This window comes from Bos indicus x Bos taurus, chromosome 25, assembly GCF_003369695.1.
Source record: "Bos indicus x Bos taurus breed Angus x Brahman F1 hybrid chromosome 25, Bos_hybrid_MaternalHap_v2.0, whole genome shotgun sequence".
NCBI classification, from domain to species: domain Eukaryota; kingdom Metazoa; phylum Chordata; class Mammalia; order Artiodactyla; family Bovidae; genus Bos; species Bos indicus x Bos taurus.
Window position 1 is genome coordinate 37,307,003 of NC_040100.1, and position 13,951 is coordinate 37,320,953.

Genomic DNA, 13,951 nt, shown 5'->3' on the forward strand with positions numbered 1-13,951 from the left:
CCATTGCTCCCTATAAAATCCCATGAGAGGCTGGAGTTGTTTCCCAACCCTTGCAATGAGGTACCACACACGGGACTGGTGAAGGGGACCCAAGGACTAGGCACATGGCCCAGTGGACATGCCAGATCATCTCCTTTCCTGGTAACCAAGCAACCTCCCAGAACTCCACCTACGTACTTGTGGGCCCTGGGAGCTGGTGGAGGTACACACTGAGCCAGAGAAGCTATGATAACAGGAAGGCATCAGAATCTATCGGGCACGGAGGTTGGGCCACAGCTCTAAACATCCCCGATGAGAAGTTTTCCATTTCTTCCTTTTTAATTTTTTTAAAAAATTATCAGATATCTGCACACTGGTTTGGAGCAGCAAATTAATATTTTTTTCCTCTTCTGACTGCAATTGTAGATATGAAAATACCATATCCATAGACAAATTAACATGAGTTTCTTACAACAGTGTGCTAATTATCTCAGGGACCAGAGACTCCCCTAGGTCAGAGTCTTCAGCCCCAATCTTGGAAAGGAACACGGATTTCTTTCTGGGAAGCAGTAATTTGTATCGTGTCGAGAAGATACAGAGAAAGGTGGAAGGGGCATGCATCACTGGAAAACCCACCCTCAACACCCTCCGTCCCCCATTCCTCCCCGGCCTGCTCCAGCACCACCAAGAAGTCCAGAAGGACACTGCTTGAAACAGGAACAGCTAGAGAAACATACATACTTAACTTGGCACCAAATGGATCTGAACAGACTGCATGCCAAACAGCCCTCTCCTTGTTTCACTAACAAAATCTCCCCAGTTTTCAAGGGATGCTGTAGCCCGAACTTCAAAGGCATTAAAGGATAGATGTGGCATGTAGGGAATTAAACATGAAATTTCCTTTCTTATTGGGAACAAAAGCTGTGGGTCTAATCTCCTATGTGATACAAGCTTTAGCTGATCAGGGTTACACTTAGTCATTCTGATGTGGCGAGCGAGCGGCGAATACATCATCTTTCTTATTTCTTTCTGTCTCCTCCTGTTTCCCGGCTCCCTTCGCATATGCAAATGCCACAGCAATAACAGGAGTCTTGCAACACCACTGAGGGTGAAAGAATTCTCTTTGATCAGCCTCTTCCAGGCCTGGAGTCCCACAGCCACCAATTTCTACCTGCCCCTTTATGATATTTGATGTATCAAATTAGTCTCCAGCACTCTCAGAAGTAGAATATACTAAAATTCCGAGACCTAGGAAGGAAGCTACATCTTGGAAAAAAATAAATATTTCTTTAAGTAAGCCTTTTAAAATTTTTATAGTTATGGCTAAATTATTACAGATTTCTTCTGAAAACAAGTGGCTCACCGACAGAACTCAGGCAGAAGCGGGCCGATGGCAGAGACTTTATGGAGAATGCAGCGTCACCCCCACCACCACTCTGAATGCTAGTGTATCAGAAAAAAATAAGAGTGGGAGAAATTGGACAAAATACTGCTAACTTCACCAAAAATAAAGTCCTTGTGTGCAACGAGAAAGGCAGACGGCAGAAAGTGCTTACTTGCTAAAAACAAATGAAATTTCCAAAACATACCCCAGCATCTTAAAGTACAGAACTTCTTTTTCACAGTCATTTTTATATAGGAGGAATGCATTCTGGCTCAGAAAGAGCAAAAAGAACTGCTCTGCTCTGAAATGCCTCAAGAAATATATGGTCTCACTAACGTGTCTGCTTCCTGCCATTTCTTTTGACTTTGCAGGGTTCCAGTGACTGGGACAGGGGCATTGAGAAAAACTCAGGGAACAAAAAGAAAAAAAAGCACATTTAATTTAACCCCCCAGCAGTAATGGTAGGTTTAACCCATCACACCCTTCTTACTCTTCTCTGACATTCCTTATGTTCTTTTTCAAGATACTACCCAGAAAAGCCTCTTCTCACCTCTGAACCCAATGTAGTGGCGCAAAAAAAGAAAGACAGGAGCAGGCAACAAAGTGTTTGTGGGAACCCCAGGCCCGCAGAAGAGAGCTTTTCATCACAAACACAATCAAAGCCATGGATGGAGTTATGTAATGACCGCTCAAAAGCAGCTGCACTTACTGAATGCTGAGTCTGCTCAGGGAAGCTGTAAGTTCCACTTGCATGAGTTCTCCGAGCAGTTTCCTAGGGAAAAAGAGAAACGAAGACTTTAGTACCTAGGAACGTATTCCTGAATTGTGTCTGCATCTGTCTTGGTCATACTAATATCTGGTTAACCGATAAAATAGGTAAAACCTAACAATGATAATGGTGATGAAGATGAAAAGGATAAAGATCAAAGCTTCAAATATTATTTTCATTGAAGGCCTTCACACTCCAATCAGGAAGGCATTCCCAGTCTCTCTGTTTCAGAAGAGGAAACCAAGGCTCAGATAGCTCAGTCATACAAAGTATGCATATTGGTAGTGGAACCTGGATTTGAACTTGGGAAACCGGGTAACAAATTTAGAACCATTCTGCTATGCTCCTAACCTCCACAGTGAACTCTTTGTCACAGGATGTCTTCAAGGAAAGATGGGAGGCTGATCTTTTAATGCTCTTATTGTGGAATTTCCTGCATTGGAGTAGGCAGGATGAAACCAACATTAAATTTCTTTTCAATCTTAGAACTCAAAGATTCTGTAATGCTCAATTCCGTGACAGCAAAGGTTCCAAGTGACTTCATTTTACAATGAAGAAAACTGATATAAGGTGTCCCATAAATAATACATTTTATAAACACAGCTATCATCACCCAATCAGAAGGAGCAAGATTCATTTTCATTAATATTTAAATAAACCAAATATCACTTGAACTGAAAATGGCCATTATAATATCATATAATTCAGTGAGTTGGCGGAAAGGTCATCTTCAGCCAGAAAAATCAAGATTTACTAATAGATCTGAAAGACGTATATGGAGCCTTATATCAAAGAGGGGGCTTCTCAGGTGGGACTACTGGTAAAGAACCCACCTGCCAAAGCAGGGGACCCAAGAGACATGGGTTTGATCCCTGGGGCAGGAAGATTGCCCTGGAGTAGGTCATGGCGACCCACTCCAGTATTCTTGCCTGGAGAATCCCATGGACAGAGGAGCCTGGCAGGCTACAACGAGTCAGATACAACTGAAGTGACTTAGCATGCACACACAGATACAAAAGAGAGTTGGCCCTGAGCTGACTCCTCTCTGGAAGAAACTTAAGTAGCAGAGGTGGAACCGGTTTGCAGTGTCCTAGAAGCCTGACCCAATGCTCTTTCAACTACTCCTACAAAGTAGTTCTATAACTTATACCCAGACTCAATGCAATTCACACATTTCAGAGCTCAATGATACACATTATTTACAAACATATATTTAAAGTATATGCTTCCCCTTTGTAAATATGATGAATCATTTTTTTAACTTCACATTTAGCGAGTCCACTGATGTTGATAAATCAGAACATCTGATAATATTGAGAGGCTCCGAAATATTGGAAAGAGAGAGACCAGTGTCTGAAGAATTCTAATGGTACGGACAGCTGTGAAGGGTGAGGATGGTGGGAACAGTGCTTATCCATGGGCTCAACGGGACTCCATGGAATCTCCAAGGACAGACACCCACCATGTTCACTGCCTGTTGTTCATTTGTAGAAAAGCTTTGGTCTTCCAAGTCTCCCCTGAGTCATAAAAACTTGGCTTAAGAATTGATGATTTTTTTTTGTAATCTATTTATTTTAATTAGAGGTGAATTACTTCACAATATTGTATTGGTTTTGCCATACATCAACATGAATCCACCACGGGTGTACACGTGTTCCCAATCCTGAACCCCCCTCCCACCTCCCTCCCCATACCATCCTTCTGGGTCATCCCAGTGCACCAGCCCCAAGCTTCCTGTATCCTGCATCGAACCTGGACTGGCGCATACAGACTGAAAGTGAAGGGCTGGAAAAAGATATTCCATTAAAAAGAATTGATGATTGAAATGATATAAACATGGTGAGACCAAGGTTGAAAAGGGCCAGGAGAATATAAGCAATTTAAATAGTAAATTAATCATAAAGCAGTCACAGAATCTTTAGTTCCTCCCTGAAGTACCTGCTGCTGCTAAGTCGCTTCAGTTGTGTCTGACTTTGTGCGACCCCATAGACGGCAGCCCACCAGGCTCCTCTGTCCATGGGATTCTCCAGGCAAGAATATTAGAGTGGGTTGCCATTTCCTTCTCCAATGCATGCATGCATGCTAAGTTGCTTCAGTTGTGTCCGACTCTGTTCAACCCTATGGACAGCAGCCCACCAGGCTCCCCTGTCCACGGGATTCTCTAGGCAAGAATACTGGAGTGGGTTGCCATTTCCTTCTCCACTGAAGTACCTAGATAATTGTATCTAATGCCCATTCCTAAGTTGTTTTACAGATATTAAGACCCCCACCAAATGGACAAACTTAACTACATGATGATCATGAGTATGCACCCCAGACCAGCTGGAGCCTGAGAATTGATAATGTTAACCCCAGTGACACAGCCCTGATAACCTCACCATCAATCAGGGTGTGTGCATGAGCTGATCACACACCCTGAGACTTCTTTGCCTCACCTTACCCTTTAAAACTCTTTCCTGAAACCCACAAGGGGAGTTTGGGTTTTTTGAGCATTAGCTGCTCTGGACCCCTTGTCTGGTGCCCACAGTGGATGCTGCACTTTCCTTCAGCACAGCCCCGTGTCAGAAGACTGGCTTTGCTGTGAGTGGGAGAGTAGACTGAAGTTTGCTTCAGTAACACATCCTTCCATCCTTCTTTCCTCCATTCAGTCCTCATTCCTTCCTTCCTTCCATCCATGCACCCACCCACATTCCCGATCCTCCCTTCCCCATCCATCCAACTACCCTTCCATCCTTCTTTCCTCCATTCAGTCCATCCATCCATCTATCCATCCCTGCATGTCACCACTGCCTACTAGCTTTGTGACCACAGATAAGTCGTTTAACCTTTCTTTGTCTCAGAGAAATGGGAATCAACATAGTGTATACCTCAATGGATAGAGGTTAGTAATCAAAGTTAACATTTGCAAGGCATTTAGCATTGTGCCTGGCACAAAATTGGTGCTATTAAAAATTCTGTTATTATTCATTAAGCCTTTTTTAAAGCCAAGCACTGTCATTCTGGGGCCCACAGTCTAGCAGGGAAGACAGATCTTGTCAGGGATGCCGGTGAAGGCAGTGCCAAGGAAGTGACAACAGGGCTGAGATCTCAATGATCAGAAGAACACAACCCAAAGAGGTGGAAAGAAGAGTAAGGACCGAGGAAACAAACAGTCAAAGCTATCGATGAACTTCTATAAATTCATAGCATGCCTAGGCTGGAGAAGTATCTGTCTCCTAATAATAGAAATAGTAGCACCAGTAGATCCTAGACAGACTGATTATAAATCCACAGATATACTGATCACAGGTCCTTCGGTCAGGTCAATCTTCTTAAAGCCTGCCCCGCCTCCTCTCCAGTCTCCTCCTCCCTCACCTAAGGCACCCGTCCCCAACCTTTTTGGCACAGGGACCCATTTCTTAGAAGACAATTTTTTCCATGGACCTGGGTCGGGGGATGGTTTCTGGATGATTTGAGAGCATTGCATTCACTGTACACTTTATTATTATTACATCAGCTCCACCTCAGATCACCAGGCATTAGATCCTGGAGGTTGGGGACCCTTCCCCCTAAGACACTCCCTTGCACATCCTATGGTCCAGTGAAACTGAAATACTTGGAAAGACACGAGGCACTACCTGCCTCTAACACTTTGACCACATCTTCCTTCCAGAGCTGGTCATCACCTGGTCTTTCTTGAACTCACTCTTCAAAGTCCACATAAATGGAAGCTTCTCTCTGTAGCCATGACTGACTGACCCATCCAACTGGACTGATTTTTTCCCCCAGGGTCCCACAGCCTTTTGCATATCCCTCATCTGAACAAGAATCACACACTCTTTCTAACCCCTGTAGTGTAGCCTTGGGCTGTCCAGGTTGTGAACTCCTGGAGGGTGAGCACAATGTTTATAAAGATTTCTTTAAAAAAATAATAATATTGAATTAATAAAGAAGGCTGAGGGCTGAAGAATTGATGCTTTCTACTGTGGTGCCAGAGAAGACTCTTGAGAGACCCTTGGACTGCAAGGAGATCAAACCAATCAGTCCTAAAAGAAGTCAACCCTGAATATCCATTGCAGGGACTGATGCTGAAGCTGAAGCTCCAATACTTTGGCCACCAGATGCAAAGAGCTGACTCACTGAAAAAGACCCTGAAGCTGGGAAAGATTGAGGCCAGGAGGAGAAGGGGGTGGCAAAGGATGAAATCGTTAGATGGTATCACCGACTCGACAGACATGAGTTTGAGCAAAATCCAGGAGATAGTGAAGGACAGGGAAGCCCGGCATGTTGCAGACCACGGGGTTGCAAAGAGCAGGACATGACTTAGCAACTGAAAAACAGCAGCAATGACAACAATTAATTAATTATATGTTTTTGGCTGTGTTAGGCCTTCCTTGTGTTTGGCCTTTTCTCTAGTTGCAGTGAGTGGGCTGAGCTCAGAAAGCTGAGCGCCGAAGAATTGATGCTTTTGAACTGTGATGTTGGAGAAGACTCCTGAGAGTCCCTTGGACTTCAAGGAGATCCAACCAGTCCATCCTAAAGGAGATCAGTCCTGAATGTTCATTGGAATGACTGATGTTGAAGCTGAAACTCCAATACTTGGGCCACCTGATGCAAAGAGCTGACTCATTTGAAAAGACCCTGATGCTGGGAAAGATTGAAGGCAGGGAGAGAAGGGGATGACAGAGGATGAGATGGTTGGGTGGCATCACTGACTCAATGGACATGAGTTTGAGTAAACTCCGGGAGTTGGTGATGGACAGGGAGGCCTGGCATGCTGTGGTCCATGGGGTCACAAAGAGTCAGACACAACTGAGCAACTGAACTGAATTGAATTGAGTGAGTGGGGGGCTAGTCTCTCATTGTGGTCTGTGAGCTTCTCACTGGGGTGGCTTCTCTTGCTGAGAAGCACAGGTTCTAGGGTGCACAGGCTTCAGCAGTTGCAGCTACGGGGCTCTGGAGCTCGGGCTCAGTAGCTGTGGTGCACACACTTAGTTGCACCGCGGCATGTGGGATCTTCCTGGATCAGGAATCGAACCTGTGTCATCTGCATTGGCAGGTGGATTTTTTCTACCACTGACCTACCAAGGAAGTCCTCAAGGACAGTGTTTTATCCAGCCCAGTAGCCCTGCTCCCTGGCACAATGCCCAACCTCTCCCTAGCTGCTCACCACTCTGGGAAAGTCCAGGAAGCCCTGCCTCATTGACCCAAGGTGCTAAACCCCAAGTGAGGGCACTGAACTCAACTCCAGAAAGAAGTCTTCTCTGAGCATCATGGCTACCTATGGCACTCCCCTACTTGGCATGCAGGGGGATAAGGTTAATTTCACATCCGTGTCAGCTTCATGCCCACATTTTTATATCTGCTTTTAATCCAACCCGCAGTTGAAACGAATTTTATACTCCCCCACCCTTGACACTAATAAGAATCTGACAAATCCTTTAGGTGGATTGTTTTATAAAAACGAAGGCTGAGAACCATTGTTACAAGGTGAGAATAGAAACGGTCATTAGCAATGGCACCAGGCAGCAGGGAATATCTAAAGACCTAAGAGTTCCAAAGCAGTGATGCCATTTAAAATAAAACAAAACTAAAGCTGTCTTGAGTTTGCAATTACTCTTGCAAATGACAGAAAGGGGAGAATCTTGGATCCTGATGAAGTTGGATGGAATTTTCACGGCCCTGAGATGATGCCCCAGTTAAAGAGCTGAGAGGGAAGGAAAGGGAAAGGGCGTCGGAACAAAGTCAGGCAGAGCTGCTCACTCCATGCATTAGCCACGGTCACCTCTGTGCTCATCCAAATGGATGCACAGAACAGCGAACCAATTACTTCCAAGACGCTGGAGTTGATGACCCCTGGGCAGGCACTGTGGAGTTTAAGTCTAACTCAGACTCTCTCAACAGGGCTGGCTACGGCATCACTTCTACTTCCGCTGAGTCAGCCACCCCCTGCTCCATAGATTCCTGCACATGGGCAACCACGATGGGCTCCTAGGATCTCCTGTCTCCACATTTGCCCCTCTCAGCCCCCCAAGGAGCAGGCAGAGGTGTGTTGAAAAGCTATGGATATGCCCATGTTACTTGATGATTTAAACCCTGTATGGATGGCTGCCTTTTCCATTGCTGACCAAACCCACACCCGGGACACATGGTCTGATGGCCTGCACAGTGGGCTCCTGGCCACAGGCCCAGCCTTGTCTGCTTCTCAGTGAGCAGGCACACCCTCCCTCCAGACCCCCTCGGGTACCAACCCCAGCGACCGACCAGTTCTGGGTCACGCCTTACTCCCCACCAGCCACAGGGATGCTGTGTCTTTGACCTGGGATGCTCTTAACACCCAATTAACTCTCATTGTTATATCCTCATGGAAGGCCCTGCCCCACAGTCTCACGAGTCCATTATCCTTTCTTCAAAGCGCATCTCCCAGCTGTCATTTCACAGTGAGAGGAAAATGCTCTTCTCATTCAAGGTGGCCTGTGTCACTGGGCAAGCGGGCTCCATGAGGGCAGGGACTGTCACTGTGTCTGTCTGCTCACCTGTCTAACTCTAGGTCTGACCACCCTGCAGTGGGCACGGATGGCACGTGAAAAGCTCTTGCTGAAGGAATGATGGCAGGGAGGAGGCATAGGGGTGGAGAGGGGAGAGAAGGGAGGAAGAGAGGAAGGAAAGGAGAGAGGGAGGAAGACAGGCTTCCCCACCCAGTAGCTAACTCCAGACACACTTAGGGTGACCATCTTCTCTAAGAGCTTCCTCTCTCCCCACCCACCTCCGCCTAGCTCAGTCCAGAAATCAGGTCTGATGGACCGACTCTGGTTCCATGAGGGCTCTGACGGGATGAAACCTCACCTGATCCAAGTTCCTTTCCTCCCAGGAATCTAGACTGCCCTGCTAAGCTTCCGCCGACTCCTAGAACCGAGAACTTGCGTACTGTGGGGTCACTGTTCTCTACCACGAACCTAATAAGAACAGAAGCCACCAAGCCCCGGAGCAGGAAGAACAGAGCAGAGAGGGAAACAAGAGAGGCTGGAGGGTTCTGGGAGACAGTAGGGGCTGCCTCGTGGCCAGATGACCTAGCAGTTCAGGACCTACTTGACCCTCCTGGTACTGACCACACCTCCCGTCTCAGGGCTGAGACTCACTCCTGTGCTGGGTACTGCATGTACCCATTTTCTGAGCTACTTTGACCGCATCTCTGTCACTTGCCAACAGAAGAGTCATGTGTCACAAAGGGTGGCATCTCCCCCAGCTGGCGACTTCTCCACCAGCCCTGCCTTCAGATACAGAAGCTATATCTTTATCACGTTGATGATGGTGACTGCACGCATTCTTCCCCAGCTGCTCAGTGGTCCCTATCTAGACAGCATATTAAAAAGTAGAGACACTACCTTCCCAAAAAGGGTCCGAATAGTCGAAGCTATGGTTTTTCCAGTAGTCATGCATGGATGTGAGAGTTGGACTATAAAGAAAGCTGAGCGCCAAAGAATTGATGCTTTTGAACTGTGGTGTTGGAGAAGACTCTTGAGAGTCCCTTGGACTGCAAGGAGATCCAACCAGTCAATCCTAAAGGAGATCAGTCCTGAACATTCACTGGAAGGATGGTTGCTGAAGCTTCACTACTTTGTCTACTTGATGCAAAGAGCCAATTCATTAGAAAAGACCCTGATGCTAGGAAAGATTGAAGGCAGGAGGAGAAGCAGGTGGCAGAGGATGAGATGGTTGGATGGCATCACCGACTCAATGGACATGAGTTTGAGCAAACTCTGGGAGGTGGTGAAGGACAGGGAAGCCTGGCGTGCTGCAGTCCATGGGGTCACAAACAGTCAGACACAACTAAAGCGACTTAGCACTCACATTCGTGCTGAACCAGAACAAAATCCAACAGCCAATAGTTCTAAACCAAAATGGATTCCAGGGACTTCCCTGATGGTCCAGTGGTCAAGACTCCACACTCCCAATGCAGGGGGCCTGAGTTCAATCCCTGGTCAGGGAACTAGATCCCACATACTGCAACTACAGATCCTGCATGCTGCAGCTAGAACCAGTACAACCAAATAAACAAATATATATTTAAAAATAAATAAATAACCCCCCACCCCCAAGCCCTCCTCACTATGCCTTCACCCTGGCGGGTTCCCTTGCCAAGAAGTCTGTTCTCTCTTCATCTGCCTGGGAACAGAGACCTAGTCTTTACATCCTCAGGGAACCCTTGCCAAGCACAGCACAGACCTTGCCAAACTCCCACTTCCCGCTCTCAGTATCCCTCTGAGTACTCATCACTTGCAGATATCGGTGCCTTTATCTGTCTCTTTCACTGGATCCTCAGCGCTTTACAACTCTAGGCCACACTTCTCCTTATTCATGAGCGATGGCACGAGGGTCATTTGGGACACTGACTCGGGTTCAAAATCAATTCTCCCATTCATTTAGATACGTAACTCTGGGCAAACTTCTTGATCGCTCTGAGCCTCTGTTTGCTTACCTATGGGAGGGTGGGAATAATCTTGCTCCTTAGAGGGTTTGTGTGAGGATTATACACTGTTAAGTACCCAGCACTGCTAGCCAATACATGGCCATCGAGCCAGACACCCAACAATGATGCGCGCCTGGCCAACAGCAGTCCTTCCAAGAAACGATGTCACAGGTGCTTTGCAAAATGCTGCCAAAGAAGTAAGATTATCCAGGTGACTCTGACAGCCGAGCCCAGGCAGTTCAACAGCCAACACAGCATGTGGCACATAGTAGGTGTCATTTGTGCCTGTGGGCTCAGCGGCTCAGCAGTGACCAGCTCTTTGCGACCCCATGGACCATAGCCTGCCAGGCTCCTCTGTCCATGGGATTTCTCAGACAAGAATACTGGAGTGGGTTGTCAATTCCTCCTCCAGGGAATCTTCCCAAGCCGGGGATCGAACCTGTGTCTCTTGTGTCCTTAGCACTGACAGGTAGATTCTCTACCACTGCCCCAGCTGGGAAGCCCAGGTGTCTTTTAAGATTTCCTAAACTAAGGAAGGAAAGGGGCTCTGCCCTCACTGATGAAATACAATTGTAGCTGCTGCTCCAAGGCTTATCTTTGACTTGTCAGTGTTTAGATGCAATAAACATCAATTAGTCTGCCTGCTGCATTTAATTTTGCTGTACACACCCCATCCAGCAAGGGTTCAGGTATAGTATCAGCGGCTGCTTCGTGAGAAGATGCTTCCGGTCCCCCTCCCCAGGGAACTGAACTTCTCCCCAAAGCTCCAGGGACCTTCAAGAGACTAAGGATATTACGCCCCGCCCGCCACCCCGCTTTGAGGCTTATTGTTGGTGTGTTTAATTTCCTGTCTTGGCCTTACAGGAGATTTCTAATGTTTAGGCTGTAGGGTATGGTCTGATTAAAAGTAATCCTCCCAATTATGGGCTGGCATGAGCCTCCTGTCACACGCACTCTGCCACCAGCCTCTGCCTCCCTGTCAGCAATAATTGTCTCGGCACTGCCTAACTGTAAATGAAAACCCCAGGGGCATGTGTGGGTCCCCAGCTCCCAGGCCGCACCGGATCTTTTAATTTGCACTGTCTGTCAAAAAGATGCTGCTGTGTGTACTCAAAGAAATCCTCAGACTCTCAGATTCAAGGCCAGGGAGAGCAAGGATACCACAGCCTCTTCAGAGAAACTGTATTTGAACCCACCAGAGATAACAGGGCGTGTGCAAGGCAACGAGGCTCTTTTTCTTCCACTGCACTCTTCAGCGAGAACGGGTATGAAACAGGGAAGCTGAACTGTAGGGAAAATTCAAGGTGTATTTATATTATTATTTTTTCCCCACCAAGTCCACAAGACAGGACATTGCATTCAAAGCAGGCGATAGCAACTCTGTGAAAGGACATACACACAGGAGACCTGATTATTGCAATCTCTAAAAAATTAAAACTTTCTGGGTGTGGTGTGAGGGGAAAGATGTCTTTCCTTTCAGGTGAGAAACATCACCAGGTTCTTCTTGTAGAAGCAGAGAAGACCGTCTGTTCTAGGCCCTGTGGCCAGACCCACAATGGGCAGCAGAATGTGGTTCTGAGTCAGCATCGCCATCGCGCAGAGAGGCTATAGAACAAAGGTGTCTGATGAGTAAGGAAGAAGGGGGTGTTTTGTTGTGCTCCTGTACCCACATCCCTTTTTCTAAGAAGGGCACCTGCCCAGGAATGCGGGTGTCCAGCCTGGCTCCTCCCCACCTTCCTTTTCCCTGGACAGAGGACTGGGAGAGGGCGAGGCCTGAACCCCAGAAGGGCACGAGGACCCTTCCCTTAGGAATTTACAGTGCATACATGCAGGCACCGCGCTGCTGTCTGCATGTGGGCAAGGCACCTGAACAGCGTGACCCAGACTGAGGGCTGGGCACCTTTGGGGAGCACTTATGGTGGACAAAGTGCATCTCAGTTTTGCCCAAAGCTAGTGAAGTCTGAAGAACCAATGCTTTAGAACTGCAGTGCTAGAGAAGACTTTTGAGAGTCCCTTGGACTGCATGGAGATCCAACCAGTCCATCCTAAAGGAGATCAGTCCTGAATATTCAGTGGAAGGACTGATGCTGAAGATGAAGCTCCAATACGTTGGTCATCTGATGCGAAGAGCTGACTCTCTGGAAAAGACCCTGATGTCAGAAAAAACTGAGGGCAGAAGGAGAAGGGGGCGACAGAGGCTGAGATGGTTGGATGGCATCACTGACTCAATCGACATGAGTTTGAGCAAATTCTGGGAGATAGTGAAGGACAGGGAGCCTGGTGTGCATCAGACATGACTTAGCAGCTGAACAACCACCACCACCGGGGGGGGGTCTCTCAGACCTAGTGATTCTAAGTAACAGTCTCTTCCTCTGAGAACAACCCCTGCTCCCGAGCCTTTGAACTCTCCCCAGCAGACACAGGGCACCAGGAGAAAGATCCCCCCATGACTCAAATGGGGTAGGTTTTCACCTGGTAGGCTGGGGTCTGGGCTGCAACGATCAAGCATTGACAGGAAATGCAGAACAGATACAGCAACCAGAAAGCTCACAAGAGGCTGAGATACAAAGGGATTTACAGAGCTGGGGTACAAAGCATGTCACTGCAAATACATGATGCTTTTGTTCAGTAATCACCTTTATTTCTACTGGAGTACAGTTACTTTTCAATGTTGTTACTTTCTATTGTACTGCAAAGTGAGTCAGTCACATGCATGCACACACACGCCAATAGTATATACATTTCAATCCCATGGAATATTACTCAGCCATCAATCACCTTTCACTCTGAATCTCCTTCTCAGTGAAAAGAAGCTTTCCATTTCTGTTACCAAGATTAATGCGTCAGCAATACACAGCCATAACCATAGCAGAAACCAGATGTCATGGAGAAGGCAGGGAAAGAGACCAAACAAAAACAATCAAAACCAAAGCAAAAGCCAAGGGAAAAACCCTCAGTACACAGTGTGATGTATTTGCTCAGATGGTCACTTCATTTACACCACTGAGAACACTTTATTTTGGCGGCCCATAACTCACTGCTCTGTTAAAGAAAAGGAAGCTAGCTGCCAGCATCTACTTCAACATGGAGCAAGAAAATGGACCATAAAGAAAACCCAGCCTCTTCTCTGAAAGTCTCAATTAAAAAAAAAAAAAATTCTATTTAATATGTGTTGGACTCCAGAGCATCTTATTACCTTATTTAATTCAGACCAGGGTAGATGTCTCTGAATAAAAATGGCACTAACCTGAGAGGAACTAGGCTGAGGGATGTGGACATCATATTTTCTTCAGAGAGATAATCAGCTTATCAGAATTCATTTCAACCTAAGAAAGGCCTCACAGCTACACTGAAAATTCAAGCTGATCTC

General features: G+C 46.7%; 1 protein-coding gene across 11 annotated transcripts in view; it reads right to left on the reverse strand.

Moving 5' to 3' along the window:
• The window catches only part of RBFOX1 (RNA binding fox-1 homolog 1), a 2,434,604-nt gene that overhangs the window by 1,422,552 nt on the left and 998,101 nt on the right, over positions 1–13,951 (reverse strand). For all 11 annotated transcript variants that reach the window (XM_027528154.1, XM_027528150.1, XM_027528155.1 and 8 more), the window contains one exon: positions 2,073–2,135. In XM_027528154.1, coding sequence (XP_027383955.1) covers positions 2,073–2,135 — 63 coding nt within the window. The remainder of the gene's footprint in view (positions 1–2,072; positions 2,136–13,951) is intronic.